General features: G+C 50.0%; 1 protein-coding gene and 1 pseudogene across 6 annotated transcripts in view; one reads left to right on the forward strand and one right to left on the reverse strand.

Annotated features, from left to right (window-relative positions):
- The first annotated feature begins 8 nt into the window (after window positions 1-8).
- Window positions 9-11,970, forward strand: LOC132220039 (actin-like; annotated as a pseudogene).
- Window positions 11,971-18,130: 6,160 nt separating this feature from the next.
- Window positions 18,131-21,592, reverse strand: part of RIPK2 (receptor interacting serine/threonine kinase 2) — a 39,404-nt gene continuing 35,942 nt past the window's right edge. For 3 of the 6 annotated variants that reach the window (XM_059672965.1, XM_059672967.1, XM_059672966.1), the window contains 2 exons: window positions 21,161-21,310; window positions 20,070-20,586 (listed from right to left, as the gene is read on the reverse strand). In XM_059672965.1, coding sequence (XP_059528948.1) covers window positions 20,249-20,586; window positions 21,161-21,310 — 488 coding nt within the window. In that variant the 3' untranslated portion in view covers window positions 20,070-20,248. Of the gene's footprint in view, window positions 18,345-18,498; window positions 19,299-20,069; window positions 20,587-21,160; window positions 21,311-21,592 lie in introns of those variants that run through there. The other 3 variants (XM_059672963.1, XM_059672962.1, XM_059672961.1) reach the window with 3 other exon arrangements.

The following is a 21,592-nucleotide window of genomic DNA, read 5'->3' on the forward strand; positions in this document are numbered from 1 at the left end:
GCCCTCGCCTCCCCGACTCGCCCCTGGGCGCCGCCTTCCTGCCGAGCGACCGGGACGCTGGGGCCGTGGGCCCGCCCGCCGCTGCTCCGACCCGGCGGCCGCGGGGAGGCTGGGGGCGGGGCCGCGGGGTGACGGGCGGCGCGGGCCGAGGGCGCCCTTTGGTGGGGAGGGGCCCCGGGTGTGCGAGGGCGCAGGCCGGGATGACGCGACCCCAGGTGCTCGCAAGGGCTCCTTCCCCCCGCCCCGCGGGCGCCTCGCCCTCAGAGTGCGGACGCGAAGGGTGCCCTCCCGTCGCCCCTCCAGGGCCCCGCCTTGCCGCCCGACGGGAGAGACGTGCGCAGCCCACGGTCCGCCCTGCGCCGCCGGGAGGGCCGCCTTCGGTGCGGGCGCGGGTGCAGGCGGACAGGTGAGGCCCGCGCGCCGGTCCGAGGCCGGTGTGCACGGTCGGTGAGCCTGCGGGGCCGCCTGCAGGGAGCCGGCGGGGGCTGGCGAGGCTGCGTGATGTCAAGACCAGCCCACCTGGGAGACAGCGCGGGAGCAGGGACCCCTGAAAGCACGCGTCGCCCGGCAGGGGGCGCAGCCGGTGGCTGGCTGGTTGGTGGGAGCACCCAAAGGTGGCGGGTTCGCCCTGGCCCCTGTGGGTGGGTGGTTGGAGCGTCCTCCCAGCAGGAAGGTCCCGGGCTCATTCCTGGTCAAGGGCAGGAACCTGGGTTGCAGGTTAGCTCCTTGCCCAGGTTGTGGTGCCGTTGGGAGGCAGCGGGTGATGTTCCTCCTGTTGTGCCCAGATTTCAAGGTTCCCAAAAAGCCCACCAGGGAGCCAGCGAGTCCGATGCAAAAGCAAAGAGTCCATCATTTCGAACTAGTTGGGCTCCCCGACCACACTCACCGATGCAATGGTAAGCCCAGTGGCAGAGAGAGCAAGGCCTGATGGGATTGTGGGTTTTATAGTCAGGGCAGGGGAGGGGATTGCGGCCCCGCCGATTGGCCAGGCGTGAGTCGGGTCTTGTTACACAGGATGTGGTCATATTGATGGCGCGCACGTCCCTTGATTGTCATTGGTTAGTCCAGAGAAATCCCGGGCGTGGCCAGCAGAGGCCTGGGCCTCGGGGAAGAAGCCCCCGCGAAGCACATGGCTCTGCCCAAAAATGGAGGACCCAGGGCAAGATGGAGGGCGCAGTCCTCGCCCCCCCCCCCCAGGGCGAGCTGAGCCCGGGCTCCAGGGGCCAGTCCGGTCGCCGGGGGTCCAGCAGATCGACCAGTTCCAGCCCAGACAGGAAGTCCACGTCCTCCGTCTCGTCCCCGGGGGCACCTGCGATCGCCTCCTCCTCCATCTCCTCGGGCGAGGGCACGCGCCCGCCCCACCGCCGCCGCTGCCGCGTGGGTCCGGTCCTCCCGTCCGGGGGCAGCGGGCGGGTGGCCTGCGCCGGGCTCCCGCCGTGGGCTGGGGAGTCGGTGCCTGAGGCCGCCAGCAGCGTGGTCAGGCTGTGCCTCATGGGGCCCTGCGGCCGGCCCATGTAGGCCCCACGACGACTCGCCCTTTCACCTCCCTCCCTCCCTTCCACTCTCTGAAAAGCAGTGGAAAAAATATCCTCAGGTGAGAATTTAAGAGTTGTGGTTCCGGCTGGTGTGGCTCAGTGGTTGAGTGTTGACCTATGAACCTGCAGGTCGCCCTTTGATTCCTGGCCAGGGCACATGCCTGGGTTCCAGGCTTCATCCCCAGTAGGGGGCGTGCAGGAGGCAGCCGATCAATGTTTCTCTCCTATTGTTTCTATATCCCTCTCCCTTCCTCTCTAAAAGGTAAATAAATAAAAGTGCATTTTTTTTTAATTTAAATTTAAAAAAAAAAAAAAGGTTGCTGGTTTCACCCCAGGTTGAGCTCCTAGGAGAGGCAGCAGGTGGATGTTTCTCAAATCAATCAAAACATAGCCTCAGGTGAAGATTGAAGAATAAATAAATATCCCTGGCTGCTGTGACTCCTGTGCACAGAAAGGTTGCCAGTTTGAGTCCCGGTGGGGGCACACGGAGCACATGTGGAAAGCCGTGATGTTCTGCTCTCACATCGATGTTTTTGTCTCTGCCCTTCTCCCTTCCTCTCCCTCTAATTTAATTAATTAAAATTAGAAAAGCACATGTGCTTCTTCAAGGGCTCGAGTCCCCGCCTGCCCTCTGTCAGTGGAGAAGCAGGAACTTCATCCCTAGCCACCTTACCTGTTCACTGTGCTTTTCCTGGTAGCCCCACACCTGACTCCACCCCAGCTTCTTCTGTCCTTAGTTGAAGGTGGTATTTAGGGTGATGACTTCCACCGTTTGGTGACTTCCTCAGTTTTCCCGGTCTCTCCATGCATACAGGAGGTGCACATGTTATGAAACGTTGATTTATCTGCTTGCTAATCTGTCTCATGCCAGTTTGTTAGCCCGGCCACAGCAGCTTAGGATAGAGGAAGACTTCCTTCCCAACAGTTGCCGCTCATTTCTCTGTCTCCTTGCCTGCAAAGTCCACTTGGAAGCTCTAGGTGCATTAGTACAAGAGAAAAGGAGAGAATAATAGTCAAGAGACAAAATAAATATATATGACAGGGTCAGTCCTACAGAATCGATGGAGGTTTTAACATAGAAAAGAAGTGCCAGAAAGTGAAAATAGAGAAAATGGTTGGATGAAACTTACAAGAAAAAAAATTTCAGAATAATGGGAGACACAAGCATCTATAATAATAAAAGCGTAATATGCTAATTAGACCAGACAGCCGAACAACCTTCCGGACAAAGCCAGGGCTGCAAGGGCTGAGCCCCTTGCATGAATTTTGTGCATCGGGCCTCTAGTCCTATATAATAAAAACCTAATATGCAAATTGACCCAATGGCAGAACGACCGGTCGCTATGACGCTCACTGACCACCAGGGGGCAGAGGCTCAACACAGGAGCTGCCCCCAGCTCGCAGGCCCCAGGCCAGCCTGGCCCTGATCACCGGCCAGGCCTAGGGACCTACCTGTGCACAAATTTCATGCACCAGGCCTCTAGTAATTGTATAAGACCTAAGTTCTGAGCAGGAAAAAGGAAAAAGTCTACTAGTAGGCATATCATGAACTTTAAGGATGGCAAGAATAAAGAGAAGATTCTGAAAGCTTCCAGAGAGCAAATAGAGATCCTCCACCAAGGAATAGGAATCAGCTGGCAATTGGCTTCTCCTCACCAGGACTGGATATTCGGAGATAAGCAATGCCCAGAGAGTTCCACGGGGAAATCAATAACTTGAAATTCTATACCAAGCAAAACTATTGATAAAATATAGGGCAGAATGAAAAAGGAAATTAAATATAAACTGAGAAAGCTTTGTCTCCCAAATACTCTTTTTTAGGATGTTACTTGAGAAAACAAGGAAGTTATTCAAGAAATTGGAACAGGTTAGCTCTATGAACTGTGGAACTAACTCAGAAAAGCAATGAAGGTAAGTCCCAGGATGCCAACTGTGTCGCAGGCCTGAGAACCACCCATCCAAATTGAAAAGTGACCACAGGGTCATAAGAGAACTTCCTGTAGAAAAAAGAGCCTGTCGATGTGGTCAGATCCCAGAAATGTGGGAAGAACCTATTCTTAGGATGTTATAAAATTCAAGGCAAAAGTAAAACGGCTGTTGGGAGTCCAGTAAGGGAAGGGGCATAAGACAAAAGTATATAAAAACCGAGTAGTATAGCCATAGACTACAGGTGCCTGGGCCGGGAGCTATGTTCATGTAGATACTGATTTTCACGTTTCTAGTACAACTGTGGACAAAGCAAGAATCCAATATTTATGGTTACAAACAGTTTGTAAATGTTGACCATGATAATGCAAACAAGAACAAGAGAGATGATACAATACTTTTTATTTGACAAAGTGAAGAGACACTGCTTGTAGAAAAACATGAAATAGGAGTTTAAGTATATACAGGGTGACAGGGTGGAATAAAAGGAGGTTTACAGTTTGTATGGAAAATGACACAATAATCTATACTAATAAAAGGGTAATATGCAAATTAACCATCACTCTGTGACAAAGATGGCAGCGCCCATAGCCACGAAGATGGCGGCACCGGCTGGAGCCATGGAGCCAGCCGGCCTCTGGGTGGCAGCCACGGAGCTGGCCAGAGTGGGTGGGAGGCCTGGCTTCCTTCGGGCGGGACACTTGGCTTCCTTCATTGCCCCAGCGACGAAGGAAGCCAAGCCTCCTGCATGCCCCAGCCAGCTGCCAAGGCGCAGAGCAGCTGGGGCAGGATGCTCTGGGCCAGTGGGCAGCGTGCTCAGCCGTGGAGCAGCCGGGGCGGGGTGGGATGCCTGGCTTCGTCGCCAAGGTGACAAAGGCAGGCATCCCGCCCCACCCCAGCCGCTCCGGGCCAGGCCTGTGGGCGGGGGAGGCGGCTGGCAGAGGGCAGCCTGTACTCCCCACGTGGCGGCGGCTGTAGCCTGCGGCAGAGCTGAAGTAGTGCCTGCAGGCCATCAGCGCCAAGGAGTGGCTGCACACGTCCTGCCTTCTGGCCCAGAAGGTGCACGATCACAGGGACAGCCACTGTGGTGGGCCAGATTGAAATCCTCCTGGCCGCACCATGGGGGTTTGTGGATCTGCGCAGCCGCAGGCCTCCGGTGCGTGCATCCTCTCCTCCCCCCTGGTGTGTGAACGTCCCCCAGTGTGCTGTCACCCACATGCACCTGCAACAGTCCCGGACCATGGCACGCACAAGTTCCCCCCCCCCCCAGCCCCTCCACCACACTTTCATCAACCCCAGCATGCCTGTGTCCCCCACAGGACGTGTGCACGTCCCCTCCAGCACGCTCATGTCCTTTGGAGAGTGTCTGGGTGCTGGGGGTGGGTGCCTGTGAGATGACAGTGAGAGGGCGGAGTGGTGATGCCCTGCTCCCGCAGAGGCCAGTGCAGTGAGGAGATCACCTCTGTGGGGCTAATGCAGGTGCTGAGGTGGGCACAGGTGCAGACAGACACACCTGGTGGGCGCAGGCAGCCCACCCTTGCTGAGGTGCCTTTGGTCAGCGTTCAAGATCAGGAACCCAGAGGAGGCGAGAAGTTCTGTCCTCTCAATGAAATGGTGGAATAGTCGGGGCGACTGCAGAGGAGGAATGTGCACTTTGGGTGCCAGCACCCATGAGCGAAGGCTGCCCTGACTGAGCCTTGCTCGTGTGGGGCCTAGCGCACTCCTGCCGGGCAGTGGGTGACAGGACGTGCTTTTACGAGTTAATGAGAGAAAATGTTGATTCTCCTGATGCCCACGAAGGTGGAAAGTGAAGTGGGGAGACGTGGGGAGTGAGCGAGGTTCCCTGTCTGGGGGTTCCAAATCTGCTGTTGGTTTCTTTCACTGCTGACTAGAGATATACAGGATGTCCCCCCAAAATGTATACACACTTTGAATACCTACTAATTCCAATGGGTTTAAGCATGAAAAGAAACAACAATGGAGCTGTCATCTGTTAAAAGTGCAGGCACAGACCGGCAGTCGGACATTCCCCGAGGGGTCCCGGATTGGAGAGGGTGCAGGCTGGACTGAGGGTTCCCCCTCTCCCGTTCATGAATTTTGTGCACCGGGCCTCTAGTTAAATAATAAAAGAATAAACTGGGGTACTCACAGCTATAAACGTACTTTTACCCCACCCTGTATGTAATCAATGAAAAAGGTAACAACAGTGATATTCCTGATTAGGTGTGGCAGGAAGAGACCATTTAGGGTCCCAGGTTGCAGGCTTGATCCCCAGTAGGGGGTGTGCAGGAGGCAGCCGATCAATGATATTTCACTCTCACTGAGGTTTCTATCTATCCCTCGCCCTCTCTCTCTAAAAATCAATAAAGGGGGGGGGGGAATTAAAACAAACCTTAGTGCCCAGGGTCAGCCCCCTCCCTTCCCACACTCACTGATTAAATTAAGTCTGTGAAGGGACCTCAGGCACATGATTCAAATCATTAACATACAATTGTGCCATTTTTACACAATTGAATTGATGAACCAAATTAGAGCTTCAAGCCACTTTTCAATCTAACCTAACATTATGACAGTGAAAGTCGGAGAAAGAACTACAGTAGTTCTCTGTTATCCCTGTGGGGTGTGTTCCAAAACCCCCAGTGGGTGCCTGAAACCTTGTATACCCTGTTCTTTCCTGTACATACTTACCTACGCTAAAGTTTAATGCCTTTTCCATCTTAACTAAGCACTTACACACACTGTGGCTGAAACTTTTATAGTTTGGAAGTTTCATTATGCTACACAGAACAGCACACAATTTAAAACATGAATTGTTTGTTTCTGGAATTTCCACTTAATGCTTTCAGACCATGGTTGATCATGAATAACTGAACCTGTGAAAAGTGAAACCATAATACATAGTTATAGTGAATAGGAAATGTGCAGCTTATATTTCATTGATAAAGTTAATTCAGTTGTCAAAAGCCCCTACACATAAACCAGTTTACAGTCTCACCTTGTATTCCCAATGTCCCCATGCTGCTGTCAGTCTCTCCAAAGGAGTTTCATTGTCAAGTCCTTCTGCCTGTAACACTCTTCCCACTACAGCCACATGGCAACTCCCTCGCCGCCTCAGGACCTGCGCAGGTGTGGCCTTCCCAGGGAGGCTGACGCTGGTCACCGTTTAAAACTTCAGTCTGCCCCCCAGTCTGCCCCGGCTCCACAGTGCGCTTTGCCGAATTAAAGGTGCCCTTCTCCTTAACGTGGAACTTGGTCGCAAAGATTTAATGCCTGCTGAATACGTCAGCATGATTTCTTTCATTTCTAACATTTAATACTTACTTTTAGACTCCTTTAGATTTGAAATTTTATAATTCTAGTGCATACATAAAAAAAGAAAATGTGAGCAAACTTTTTTATATTCAGAGCCCAACTCCTTCGTGTCACCCTTTCACTGGGCGTTATGTCCATGCCTTTCTACATTAAGTTTGTCCTCTGTGCCATCCGAGGTAAAATGTTATATCCTTCCTTCAGTGTGGGCTCCAAGTGGCTAAAACCCATTTTGTAATTTTAAGACCCTTGTTTTCTTTAAAATACGAGGAAGTGTCTGTGGGAAGTTTTTAGAGAATAACCAGGACTCTCCATCATTCTTCAGATGGTCCCTAACAGGCTTGCTGACTGAACTGGAGAGGGTCCCTATTGCCATAGGTGCAACCATCAAGTCCCCACAGATAGAAGTGAGAGCAGGTCAGTGGCTGATGCCCGACAGACAGTGGTATTTGATCCTGTGGGGTATATGTGGCCTTCCAATTTCACAGGTAGCAAAGTGGGGAAAAGTGTGTACCATAGAACCAGTGAGATGCTGTTTGTAACGGTAACAGAATTTTAACTGGTTCTATCTTTTGATCCTCTTGCTAGGAAAAATCTGTTGCTAGGCATCTACCTTATTTTTGTTGTTGTTAATCCTCTCTCCATTGCTTTTTCAGAGTGGAAGGGAGAATGGGGGAGAGAAACATCAATGTGAGAGAGACACCTCAACTGGTTGCCTCCTGCACGCACCCTAATCTGGGTTGGGGGGTGAACCCACAACCCAGGTATATGCTCTTTACTGGGAATCAAACCCATGACCCTCTGGCCAACACTGTAACCACTGAGCAACACCAGCCAGGGCTCTACAAATCTATCTTGAATAAATAATGATAAAGGTAGAAAATTGTATATATATATTTATACACATAGCTATTTAGAACAAATGTTATTTGTATTTATTTCTGGCAACAGAGGAATAGTTAAATACAATATGGTAAATTTACTCAGAAGGCAAAACAAATATACAAGAGGACTTTAATTCTCTCTATAAAAAAATGCCCAGACTGTGGAGACCTTGTCCACCCACCAGCACAGGCCCCTCGCCTTCACTGCTGCTCCGTCTTTGCAGGTCTGCACTGCTTCCCGTTCACTGCGATGGCGATATTGCTGTGCTCCTGGTTGACAATGGCTCCAGCACATGCAAGCCAGGCTTGGGGAGGGCAAGGATGATGCCCTCAGGCCATCTTCCCCTCCATCCTGGGATGCCCTTGACACCAGGACATAATGGGGGCTTAGGCCAGAAGGACTCCTACATGGACAGTGAAGTCCAGAGCAAGAGGGCCATCCTGACCCTGAAGTACCTCATTGAGCACGGCATCACCACCAACTGGGATGACATGGAGAAGGCCTGGCACCACAACTTTTACAGTGAGCTGCGTGTAGCCCCCAAGCAGCACCCCATCCTGCTCACCAAGTTCCCCCTGAGCCTTGAGAAGATGATCCAGATGGTGTTTTGAGACCTTCAACATCCCAGCCATGTATGTGGCTGTCCCTGTTCACTTCTGGCGGCACCACTGACAGTGATGGACTCTGGTGATCAGGCCACCCACACTGAGCCCATCTCAGGGGTACGCCCTTCCCCATGCCATCCTGCATTGGGCCTGGCTGTCCAGGACATGATGACTACCTCATGAAGGTCCTCACGAGGCAGGCTACAGCCTCATGTGGCACCACAGCTGAGCAGGAAATTGTGTGTGACATCAAGAAGAAGCTGTGTTACAATGTCCTCAACTTCAGGCAGCTGGCACCACAGCCTCCAGCTCCTCACTGGAGAAGAGCTGTGAGCTGCCCACTGGTCAGGCCATCACCACTGGCACACTGGCAACAAGCGGTCCCACTGCCTCGAGGCCCTCTTCCAGTCCTTCCTGGGCATGGAATCCTGGCATCCACGAAACCACCTTCAACTCTATCATGAGGTGTGATGTCGATACCCCTAAGGACCTCTACGCCAAAACGGTGCTGTTTGGTGGGACCTCCATGTACCCAGGCATCGCCAACAGGATGCAGATCACCGTCCTGGCTCCCAGCACAATGAAGATCAAGATCATTTTGCCACCTGAGTGCAAAGACTCCGTGTGGATCCAGGGCCCCATCCTGGACTCCCTATCCACCTTCCAGCAGACAGGGTCAGCAAGTAGGGGTGTGAGAAGGCTGGTCCCTCCGTCACCCAGTGCACATGCTTCTTGGTGGACTGTGACTTGTTATACCCTTTCTTGACAAAACCTAACATGCAGAAAATAAGATGAGATTGGCATGGCTTTATTTGTTTTTGTTTATTTGTTATTTTGATTTTTTTGGCACTTGACACAGGATTTAAAAACTGGAAGAGTGAAGGTGACAGCAGTCTGTTGGAGCGAGCATCCTCACAGTGCTAGCATGCGGCCAAGGACTTTGTACAGCGTTATTTAAAAATATATATATATATATAATAATTGATTTTTTAAAAAATATATTTTATTGATTTTTTACAGAGAGGAAGGGAGAGGGATAGAGAGTTAGAAACATCGATGAGAGAGAAACTTCATCGATCAGCTGCCTCCTGCACACCTTCTACTGGGGATGTGCCCACAACCAAGGTACATGACCGGAATTGAACCTGGGAGCTTTCATTCTGCAGCCGAAGCTCTATCCACTGGGTCAAACCAGTTAGGGCAACGTTCTTTTCTTTAACAGCCATTCAGGATATCATGAGATGCCCTGTCACAGGACGTCCCTTGCCTGCCCCAAAGCCACCCACTTCTCACTAAGAAGGACCGGTCTGCACCTGAGCCCACACAGGAGGGTGAGTGCATTGCTTTTGTGTAAAGTATGTAATCCGTATTTTTACATTTTTGTCTCAGTACTTTTTAAAAAAATATGTATATTTTTAATTTCAGAAAGGAAGGGAGAGGGAGAGGTAGAGACATCAATGATGGGAGAGAATCATTGATCTGCCTCCTGCACACCCCCAACTGGGGATTGAGCCCACAACCTGGGCATGTGCCCTGACCAGAAATTGAACAGAGACCTCCTGGTTTATAGGTTGATGCTCACCACTGAGCCACACATGCTGGGCTCAGTACTTCTTCTTTTTTTTTTGGTTTGTTTTATTTTGAATGGTCAGCAATCATAGCCCCCTTTTTGGTCCCAACTTAAGATGCATGAAGACTTCTGGTTCCCCTGGAGTGGGTTGGGGTGTGGAGGCAGCCAGGTCTTACCTGCACATTGACTTGAGACCAGGTCAATAGAGTGCACACTTTAAAGGGAAAAAATGCTGAAAACTTAATGTTTGAAAAAAAGAAGGAAATATATAAAAATTCAAAATGTTATGAAAATAAAACATGTAAAAGTTATCAGTATTAAAATTAGATATCAACTACAATAAAAACAATCAAATACATGAAGGCTAAATAGCATGCTATTAAACAATGAATGGGTTACCAAAGAGATCAAAGAAGAAATAAAACATTCTGGAAACAAGTGAAAATGAAAACACAACAATTCAAATCTATGGGATGCAATGAAAACAGTCCTGAGAGAGAAGTTCATTGCACTACAGGCCTACCTCAAAAAACCTCCAGAAAAACTGGTAATATGTTATCTAACCTGACAACTTAAAAAACTAGGAAAAGAGCAACAAGAAAAGCCCAGAGTATGGAGAAGAAAGGAAATAATAAAGATCATAGTGGAAATGAATGACATAGAGACCAAAAAAAAAAAAAAATCAACAGAACCAAGAGCGGTTCTTTGAAAGGATAAACAAGTTTGATGAATTTCTAGCCAGGCTCACTAAGAAACAAAGAGAGGACCCAAATAATCAAAATCAGAAATGAAAGAGGGTAAGTAATAACCAACGCCACAGAAATACAAAGGATTGTAAAAAAAAAAAAGAAAACTACAAATAATTCTATTCCAACAAATTGGACAACCTAGATGAAATGGACATATTCGTAGAAAAATACAATCTTCTGAGACTCAATCAGGAAAAATCAGAAAACCTGAATAAGCCAATAACTACTGATGAAATTGAAGCAGTAATCAACTTTCAGCAAACAAAGGCCCTGATCCAGACAGCTTCACTGGGGAGTTTATCAAACATTCAAAGAAGAACTAACACCAGTCCTCCTCAGACTATTTCAAAAAAATCCAAGAAGAAGGCACACTTCCAAGCTCTTTCTATGAAGCCAGCATTGCCCTAATCCCAAAACCAGATAAAGACATTACAAAGAAAGAGGACTACAGGCCAATATCCCTGATGAACATAGATGCTAAAATCCTCAACAATATATTAGCAAATCAAATCCAGCAATACATTAAAAAGATCATACACCATGACCAAGTTGGATTTATTCCTGACTTGCAAGGCTGGTATAATATCTGCAAATTGATAAATGTGATACATCACATAAACAAATTGAAAGACAAAAACCACATGATCATATCAACTGATGCAGAAAAAGCATTTGACAAAATCCAACACCCTTTTTTGATAAAAACTCTCAGCAAAGTGGGAATAAAGGAATCATACTTTAACATAATAAAAGCCTTATATGACAAACCTATAGCCAACATCATACTCTATGGGCAAAAACTAAAATCATTTCCCCTAAGAACAGGAACAAGACAGGGATGCCCACTTTCACCACTCCTGTTCGACATAGTATTGGAAGTGCTAGCCATAGCAATCAGAGAAGAAAAAGAAATAAAAGGTATCCAAATTGGAAAAGAAGTAAAACTGTCATTATTCACAGATGACATGATATTATACATAGAAAACCCTAAAGACTCCACCAAAAAGCTACTAGATTTAATAACTGAATTTGGCAATGTAGCAGGATACAAAATTAACACCCAGAAATCTATGGCGTTTTTATACACCAATAATGAACTCACAGAAAGAGAAACTGAAAAAATCCATTGCAACAAAAACATTAAGATACCTAGAAATAAACTTAACTAAGGAGGTAAAAGACCTGTACACGGAAAACTACAGGATGTTGAAAAAAGGGATAGAGGAAGATATAAACAAGTGGAAGAATATACCATGTTCATGAATTGGTAGAATCAACATAAAAAAGTCATCACTATTTGTGTTAGGATGGTTTGGACTTTGTTTTTGGTGTTCAGTATATTGAATCTTTACATTTCCTTTTCAAAATTACCCATAAATTTTCTAAAAGTACATACTCTTATTTTTTTAGTTAATATTAATTGTTGTTTTATTTTTATTTAATGAAAATTATAACTCCATGTTGTATAGGAGAATTTTAACTGCTGGATTTTCCTTGCTATTACACACTGCAGGCAGTTTACTGATTCACATACCCTGTAAGTAGGAAAATATTTGTCAGAGTGTTTAATATGTCTCTTCCTTTCCAATCTTCAGTTGACCACAAAGAGCAATTCTTGCAGAAACTCAGAATATAACATTTCAGCTCTGAAGCACCCTTGCAAATTGATTCGTTCAGCTGCTGTTTTAGTTCCAAGCACTTGTCCGCAGTGACAGAGGACTAGCAAAGTGAGTTCTCCCTGAAGCATCACCTGCCTGGTCTTGAGAACCCACGAATGACACAGACTCATCCCATGTACTCTTGCCTTTCACTTTTCTATGACATTTGCATTACCACCTTCCCTGTCCCCCCCCCCCCCCGCCGCAAGTTACAAAAACAGCAACCAGATATTTCAGACAATCCTGATTTCAAATCTGTTCTTTTATCCTCATAAGTGCATTCATCTCATTTCGTGGCCTAGAAATTCCAAATCCATACGTCATGGAAAGGGAAAGGGGCGTGAGGTTCGCTCCAGAATCTGGGTGCTCATTACCTATCCTGGGTTGGGGAATAAGAATGATCAGAATGTTAGCAACATTCATCTCCAAATAAAGGGATAGAAACACATTCCAAAGTTTAAGAAAACTTTTCTTTTATTCACACTCCATATTATTCACACTGATGTTGCTTCCCATAGTATGTGAATTAGCTAAACAACAGTTACATGCATTTGGTTAAGGAAAGTGTTGGTGTCAGTGTGGTGTCCGATTTTGAATCACATGGCAGTTTGTTTTCTCACCTCTGGTTAGGTGACATCAAGGAGGTCATTTACATTCTCCAAAGCTTGGTTCCCCCAGTTATAAAGTGGATAAAAAGATAATATTTACCAGAGGCAATCGCAGGCATTTGGGTGGGTGGATCACTACTTTGCATCAACAAAAGCTTGATAAAACATTAGTTGATATTCCACCTCTGATCTAGAAGTTCCACAGGGTGTAGTCCTTCCTGGCTTTGCAAGATTCTTACAAAAGAGACACCTGCCTTATGAGTAAGATAAAAAAGTTTCCAAACTGGTTTTGCCACTACAGTGCTTGGGCTACTGTGTGTGTGTCATAGCTGCAGACAGTGTCAGTCGGAAACTTCTGGAAGTGGTCAGGGCACAGTCTGGACTGCAGATGTAGGAAGGCAGAGGCTCTGCCTTCCATAATCCAACATGCATTGTTGCCTTTAGATCTGTGAGAATATAGCCCCTTCATAGTTAACCTTTTAGACATTGAGCTTCCAGTGTGAAATTTGATAGCTGTCAGTAGAAATAAAATTATTTTGTGCAGTTTTCTTTGTAATAAGTACTGTCATTATACAAATTTCCAGGTTAATTTTCTTTCCATCTTAACTTGTGTTTACCTTTGGTGGGAATACAAGCTCTTCCCAGATGTCCCAGCAGCAGAACAAAAAGAACAGCCTTGAACATGCTACTACTGAGTAAACTATGTATTTGGGTCATAACTAGCATCAAAAATCTCTCAGTTCATTAGTTAAGTCACTTGAAGCCAGACCTTACCCAAGTCAAATCATTCCCAGTAGAAAATATTTGATAAGGGGAAAACAAACTATTTGTTTTGCAAAATAGTTTTAGAATCTTATTAGGTGTCCATTGACACTGACTCTGGGTTCCCATGAATCCCCTTCAATTTCAAAGGGTTTTATAACTGCCCCTCCCAGCAAAAAAATAAAAAGATTAAGAAAAGGTCCCATCTGAATAGGGGCCCTGTCTGACTTGGGAGTGGACTTTCCCAGTCAGCAGAACCAAGGCCAGTTATCTGGAATGATAACGGCAGTGTGGGCAGCCTGAATGGAGGTCTGGCCGCACTTCAGAGTCTGAGTGTAACACAGACAAAGCAACAAGTGGGCATCCCCTTCCCAGGTGGAACCAGGTGACCTCGTGGTCCATCCCAACTGTGAGAAAGTTACTCTCAGCTCAACTGTTAGGAAGCAAGAAAGATTTCTACTTCGTGAAAACTAGCCTGAGGGTTGTTGTTGTTTTTCAGCACTTTTGTTGATTGAGAAAAACTAAAATTTTTCAAAGTGCTTTTTAAAAATATTAGATATTTCTGTATATTCAAAAATTAGGTTTTTTGTTGAGGTGCTTTGTTAAGTACCAGAAGTATGAAAAGGAGTAAAACTTTCCTAAAGGAATGTACGGTTCAGTTGATGTACAGAAACAGGGTGGACAAAAGTAGGGTTACAGTTGTGAGTACATGAAACAATTTATTCGTGTGTTATTTATTACTAGAGGCCTGGTGCACAAAAATTTGTGCACTCGGGGGGGGGGGTCCCTCAGCCCCACCTGTACCCTTTTGCAGTCTGGGACCCCTCAGGGGATGTCCACCTGCTGGCTTGGGCCCATTCCCTGGGGGATTGGGCCTCAGCTGGAGTCAAACATACCTCTGGCAGCCCGGGATCCCTCAGGGGATGTCCACTTGCCAGTGGGGAGCAGGCCTAAGCTGCAGTTGGACATCCTTAGCACTGCTGAGGAGGCAGGAGAGGCTCCCACCACCACCGCTTCACTGGCAGCCATCAGCCTGGCTTGTGGCTGAGCAGAGCCCCCCCTGTGGGAGTGCACTGACCACCAGGGGCAGCTCCTGCATTGAGCGTCTGCCCCCTGGTGGTCAGTGTGTGTCATAGTGACCAGTCATTCCCAGTCGTTCTGCTGTTAGGGTCAATTTGCATATTACCCTTTTATTATATAGGACTAGGGGCCCGGTGCACGAAATTTGTGCACTGGGTGTGTGTGTGTGTGGGGGGGGAGTGTCCCTCAGCCCAGCCTGCCCCCTCTCACATACTGGGAGCCCGCAGGCGTTGACCCCCATCACCCTCCGATCGCCTGATCGGCCCCTTGCCCAGGCCTGATGCCTCCGCCAGAGGTGTTAGGCTTGGACAGGGGACCCCCAGCTCCCCCCGATCACTGGCTCTGGCCCCCGCCCAGGCCTGAGGCCTCTGGCCCAGAAATCATGCCTGGGCAGGGGACCCCCATCTCCCTGTGATCGCTTGCTCCACCCCCCGCCCAAGCCTGACGCCTCTGACCCAGGCTTCAGGCCTGGGCAAGGGCACCATCATATCCCCCCAATCCCCAGCTCAGCCTCCTGCCCAGGCCTGATGCCTCGGCCAGAGGAGTTGACCCAGATCACCCTGTGATCACCAATCACCGGATTGGCCCCTTGACCAGGCCTGAGGCCTCCGGCAGAGGTGTCAGGCCTGGGCAGGGGACCCCCAGCTCCCCGCGATTGCAGGCTCCGCCCCTGCCCAGGCCTAACGCCTCTGGCTGAGACGTCCGGCCCGGGCAGCGGGGACCCGCAGCTGCAGCGGCCCCGTGATCGTGGGCTTCGCTTTAGGCCCAGGCAAGGGACCCCTAGCTCCCGGGACTGCCAGCTTCGACCATGCCCAGCTCCCATCACTGGCTCCACCCCTACTTCCTGCTATCACTGGCCAGGGCGGAAAAGGCGCCTGATTCTCCGATCTCGGCTGGGGGGCAGGGCAAAGGCGGCCCCAGGGCCGCCTTTGCCCTGCCCCCCAGCTCTTAGCTCCCCCCTGGGTTTCCGATCACTGTCAGTGGCAGGGGGCTTCTTCCTGCTTTCCCTTTCGCCTCCCTGCATTGTGCCTACATATGCAAATTAACCGCCATCTTGTTGGCAGTTAACCGCCATCTTGTTGGCAGTTAACTGCCAATCTTAGTTGGCAGTTAACTGCCAATCTTAGTTGGCAGTTAACTGCCAATCTTAGTTGGCAGTTAATTTGCATATAGCCCTGATTAGCCAATGAAAAGGGTATCGTCGTACGCCAATTACCATTTTTCTCTTTTATTAGTGTAGATAGAGGCCTGGTGCATGGGTGGGGGCTGGCTGATTTGCCTTAAAGGGTGTCCCGGATCAGGGTGGGGGTCCTGCTGGAGTGCCTGGCCAGCCTGGGTGAGGGGCTGATGGCTGTTTGCAGGCTGGCCAAGCCCTTCAGTGGGGACCCTCACCCCATGAGGGTGTGGCCAGCCTGGGTGAGTGGTTGATGGATGGCTGCAGGCTGGCCACAGCCCCTTCAGGGTAGGGGTCCCCACTGGAGTGCCTGGCCAGCCTGGGTGAGGGGCTGATGGCTGTTTGCAGGCTAGCCACAGCTCCTTCAGGGTGGAGGTCACCACTGGGGTGCCTGGCCAGCCTGGGTGAGGGGCTGAGGGCCATTTTCAGGCTGGCCACACCCCCTTCAGGACGGGGAGTCCTGCTGGGGTGCCTGGCCAGTCTGGGTGAGGGGCTGATGGCTGTTTGCAGGCTGGCCACAGCCCCCAGCCACCCAAGCTCCCAGTGGAGGCTGGCTGGAAGCAGGTATCTGGGATTTATTTATTGTCTATAATTGAAACTTTGTTGCCTTGAGCGGAGCTCAGAGCTGGCAGGGCAGGAGGGAAGCTTGGCTTCCTCCATTGCCAGGGCAACCAAGCCTCCTGCTTGCTCCAGCTCCGTGGCTGACGGCCGCCATCTTGGTTGGGTTAATTTGCATATAGTCGCTCTGATTGGCTGGTGGGCATGGGCTGGGGTGTAGTGGAGATGGGGTCAATTTGCATGCTTCTCTTTTATTAGATTAGACTAGGGGCCCAGTGCACGAAATTCGTGCACTGGGTGGGGGGGGGGGGAGAGTGTCCCTCAGCCCAGCCTGCCCCCTCTCACATACTGGGAGCCCTTAGGCATTGACCCCCATCACCCTCCGATTGCCTGATTGGCCCCTTGCCCAGGCCTGACGCCTCTGCCAGAGGTGTCAGGCTTGGACAGGGGACCCCCATCTTCCCCCATCACTGGCTCTGACCCCACCCAGGCCTGATGCCTCTGGCCCAGGAATCATGCCTGGGCAGGGGACCCCCATCTCCCTCTGATCGCTTGCTCCACCCCCCCACCCAAGCCTGATGCCTCTGACCCAGGCTTCAGGCCTGGGCAAGGGGACCATCATATCCTCCCAATCCCCGGCTCCGCCCCCCACCCAGGCCTGATGCCTCTGGCCCAGGCATCAGGCCTGGGCAGGGGACCCCCAGCCCCCTCTGATTGCTGGCTCCGCCCCCCGCCCAGGCCTGATGCCTCGGCCAGAGGAGTTGACCCTCATCACCCTCCGATCGCCGATTACCGAACTGGCCCCTTGCCCAGGCCTGAGGCCTCTGGCAGAGGTGTCAGGCCTGGGCAGGGGACCCCCGGCTCCCCGCGGTTGCAGGCTCTGCCCCTGCCCAGGCCTAACACCTCTGGCCAAGGCATTAGGCCTGGGCAGGGGACCCTCAGCTCCCCGCGATCTCCCACTCTGCCCCAGCCCCAGCTCCCCGCAGTTGCAGGCTCCACCCCTGCCCAGGCCTAATGCCTCTAGCCAAGGCATTAGGCCTGGGCAGGGGACTCCCAGCTCCCCGCGATCTCCCGCTCTGCCCCTGCCCAGGCCTAACGCCTCTGGCTGAGGTGTCCGGCCCGGGCAGCGGGGACCCGCAGCGGCAGCAGCGCCGTGATCTCGCGGGCTCCACCCCTGTCCCCGCAGGACGCCTCTGGCTGAGGCGTCCGACCCTGGCAGCGGGTACCCGCAGCTGCAGCGGCCCCGTGATCGCGGGCTCCGCTTTAGGCCCAGGCAAGGAACCCCTAGCTCCCGGGACTGCCAGCTTTGACCGTGCCCAGCTCCCATCGCTGGCTCCACCCCTACTACCTGCTATCACTGGCAAGGGCGGCAAAGGCGCCTGATTCTCCGATCATGGCTGGGGGGCAGGGCAAAGGCGGCCCCCAGGGCCTCCTTTGCCCTGCCCCCCGGCTCTTAGCTCCCCCCTGGGTTTCCGATCACTGTCAGTGGCAGGGGGCTTCTTCCTGCTTTCCCTTTCGCCTCCCTGCATTGTGCCTACATATGCAAATTAACCGCCATCTTTGTTGGCAGTTAATTTGCATATCGCCCTGATTAGCCAATGAAAAGGGTAGCGGTCGTATGCCAATTACCATGTTTCTCTTTTATTAGTGTAGATTGTATTTTTCATACAAACAACTCTAAAACTACTTTGCCCCACCCTGTATTTCACGCTGCACACGGGCTACAATGAAACCTGGCCACAGGGGTGGCAGCAGGTCTACGAGGCTGACTGCAGGCCCCCTGAACCCTCGTCTCCATCTTCTTACTCACCATGCGTGGTGATCTGTGCATGGCTACATGCTTCCTTATGTTAAATCATGGGAGACAGTGGCTGCTGCGCAAGGCCACATGCACACAGAGTGGCTGGAAGGCCAAGTGTTTAGATCTATGCAGAATGGAAGACCCAGGGCAAAGTTCACTTTACCAATCAGATCACCACATCATCAAACCAATATAAAAGGCCAATTGGAAACCATCAAGATTTAAAATAATTAAAATTCTGGAATATGTATACAGAAAGGGGAAAACCTTCAAAAGAAGATGCTTTTTTTCTCAATTTATTTCTTAAATTGAATCTTTATCCTCGCACTTTAAAAATGATCGGCGTAATAACAGACAACTCACACACTGCTTCCGTCACTCACGTTAATTTCCATTTTCTTGAGGCACCACCGGTGAATGTCAAGCTCCAACATGGAGATGGAAATACACATTCTTATAATTTTAATAAAATACTTCGTTGCCTCAACGCCATCAGTCATTTCTGCTTTTCCTCATTTTTTCACACTGCGGGTGTGGTGCTTTCAAATTTGTCCTGTTCACACTGTTTGCTGACATTGCTGATAAACATTTTCAGAAAAGGGCATTATTCCTTGTACATTTTCACTTAGTGACATAACCCAATTAACCAAAAAAGAACTCACACTATATCTTAACAAAAAAGAAAAAAGCCGCCCAGTCAGTGTGGCTCAGTGGTTGAGCATCAACCCAGGAACCAAGAGGTCAGGGCACATGCGGGGGTTGTAGGCTCGATCCCCAGTAGGGGGCGTGCAGGAGGCAGCCAATCGATGGTTCTCTCTCATCAATGTTACTATTTCTCTATCTCTCTCCCTTCCGCTCTCTCTAAAAATCTATAAAACACATTAAAAAAAGGGAAAAGAAAAAAGGCTCCCTGGTGGTATTACGCAGCAGTTAAGGAGGATGGGCGAGGAGGTTGCTCCGGGAGGAGGCAAGGACCAGCACCTGTCCATGCCCAGGTTGTTGGCTGAGGTCAGAAATGGAGGTAGAAACATATGTTGAAAGATTAATATTTTTCTTTATATACTTTGTATTGTTTTACCTGTGAAACAAGTTTTAAAAGAAGAATCCAATAAATAACATTTAAAAACGTAATCTGGCCCGGCCGGCGTGGCTCAATGGTTGAGTGTCGACCTATGAACCAGCAGGTCACGGTTTGATTCCTGGTCAGGGCACATGCCTGGGTTGCAGGCTCGGTCCCCAGTGTGGGTTGTGCAGGAGGCACCCGATCAATGGTTTTCTCTCATCATTGATATTTCTGCCTCTCCCTCTCCCTTTCTCCGAAATCAATAAAAATATATTAAAAACAAAAACGTATTCTGGACAAGAATCTAATGCACAGCCTGTGGGAGAGGACATGAGCTGGACGACCGGTCAGAAGGCCGTGTGCTCTGGTGAGTGTAGAGGGCGCAGTGCAGACGCCAGACACAGCTCAGACAAGCCATGCAGACCCCAGAGCGAACGTGAGGTGCCTCCATGGACACGCCTGATGCCAACAATCACCGTGTACAGGAAGTGCACAATATTACACTGGAAAACAGCTTCAACCGCCCAGCCGGGTGGTGGCTCGGCTGGTGGGAGCACTGGTCCATGCACCAAAAACAGGCTGCAGGTTTGATTCCCAGGCAGGGCACATACCTAGGTTTCAGATTCGATCCCCAGTCAGGGTGAGAATGGGAGGCAACCAATCGATGTTTCTCCCTCCCTCCCGCTCTCCTCTCCCCCTCTCTCTAAAATCAATAAAAATAAATAAAACCAAAAAAAGCTTCAATTAACCAGAGACAAAAATTGAACTATGTAGCAAAATGCATACTTTCTACTATTTTAATTTTAAAAAGACTGTAACGTCATGGAGAAGACTAATATTTACATGAAGGAGAAACTTCATTGAAGCTACTAAGACTCACATGGATTTCATAAAAACAATCTGATCAGGGCAAGAGAAATATAAAATACCTTTTAATAAGCTGACTGTTCTTGAAAAAGAGTCCCCTATAAGCTTCTATTCTGAAATAAGAGTGACGACGGCGACCGAGAAGCGGGCGGTGTTTCCGGGTAGGGCTGGAGGCCCATCTGCTTGTTGTCTTTCAGCTTCTGCACTATGACTCTGGCAGATTCCTCTCCCTGGATGCCAGTGGTGTCCAGCAACTGCCTGACTTTGGCAGTCCTCGTGGGTTTGGTGCTGATGAGTTCGTAGTCCTCCTTCATGATCAGGTCCCGGGACAGCAGGGCGTCCAGCGCCTGGTTGAGGCAGGCCTCGGTCATCTGGCTCACGACATCCTCCCTTTTGCTCTGGATCCACTGCTGGGCCACCCCCGGCTGCGATCGCTCTGCACAGAGCCGGGGGACAGGTAAAAGGTGAGGACAGACACGTGCAATGAAGAAAACAAGGTGAAAAAGAAATGAGGAGGCATAAAACCTGTCTTTACTGTGACTGTGCTAATAGGAAACCAGTACTTTAGGGAGATGCTGTTAATTTTCAGGAAACAGATATTTGACTTATTTCTTCTCATCCCTCCTGAAAAAGCACTCCTTTTTATCTGCTATAAATCATGGGGCAAAACCTTTTTCTAAGTTTTAAAAAAATGTGTAAAAGATACCTGCATGTTTGTTAGACAAACAAAAGCAACTTTGCCTTTAGTAATGTATTCGGTCACACCTGGGCCCAGCCATTTTCCCCTCCCCAGACCTTGAGGGATTGGCCCCTGAGCTGTGACCGCACGAGCCTGAGCTGTGACCACAGGCCGGCCCCTGAGCTGTGACCTCACAGCCCCTGGTGCTGGGGCTGGAAGTGCTTCCCGACTTCAGAATGTCCGTGTCCCCACATTGGGAGAGTGAAGACAGTAGCCCTGACGTGGCAGACCTACTGGGCAGAGTGGAGAGGTGTCTCGCAGCAGGAATTACCTGAGTTCCCCTCGGCAGAGAGGGGGTGTACTGCCAAAGAGCGCGGGGCGGTCTCGTGGTCACAGATCAGGGCCGTCTGAGCCGCAGACACGTCATCCCAGCTGTGATTGGCCGGGCGGGGAAGCAGGGTGGAAAGGTCCGGGGTTTTTCCTGAAAGACAATGTTGCTACTGGGGGAGGATATCCTTAGTTCCCCCTGCAGCTCAGCTGTCAGCATGGGCCGCACAGGGGAGGGCACGCAGTGTCCACTGCACTGCTGCTTGTGCTGCGTGTCCACCTGATTCTGCAAGTAACTGCTCAGACCAGGAGTGTCACACCGAATGTCCTGCCACACTCTCGCTGTCTGTCTGTCCCATGTAAGTGACACATCATGGGATTTTACTTCTCCATGTCGCCCCTCCCTCCTCTGCGTCTCCGCACTTTGAACTGTCCT

The sequence above is a fragment of the Myotis daubentonii genome, chromosome 17 (assembly GCF_963259705.1).
Source record: "Myotis daubentonii chromosome 17, mMyoDau2.1, whole genome shotgun sequence".
Classification (NCBI taxonomy): Eukaryota; Metazoa; Chordata; class Mammalia; order Chiroptera; family Vespertilionidae; genus Myotis; species Myotis daubentonii.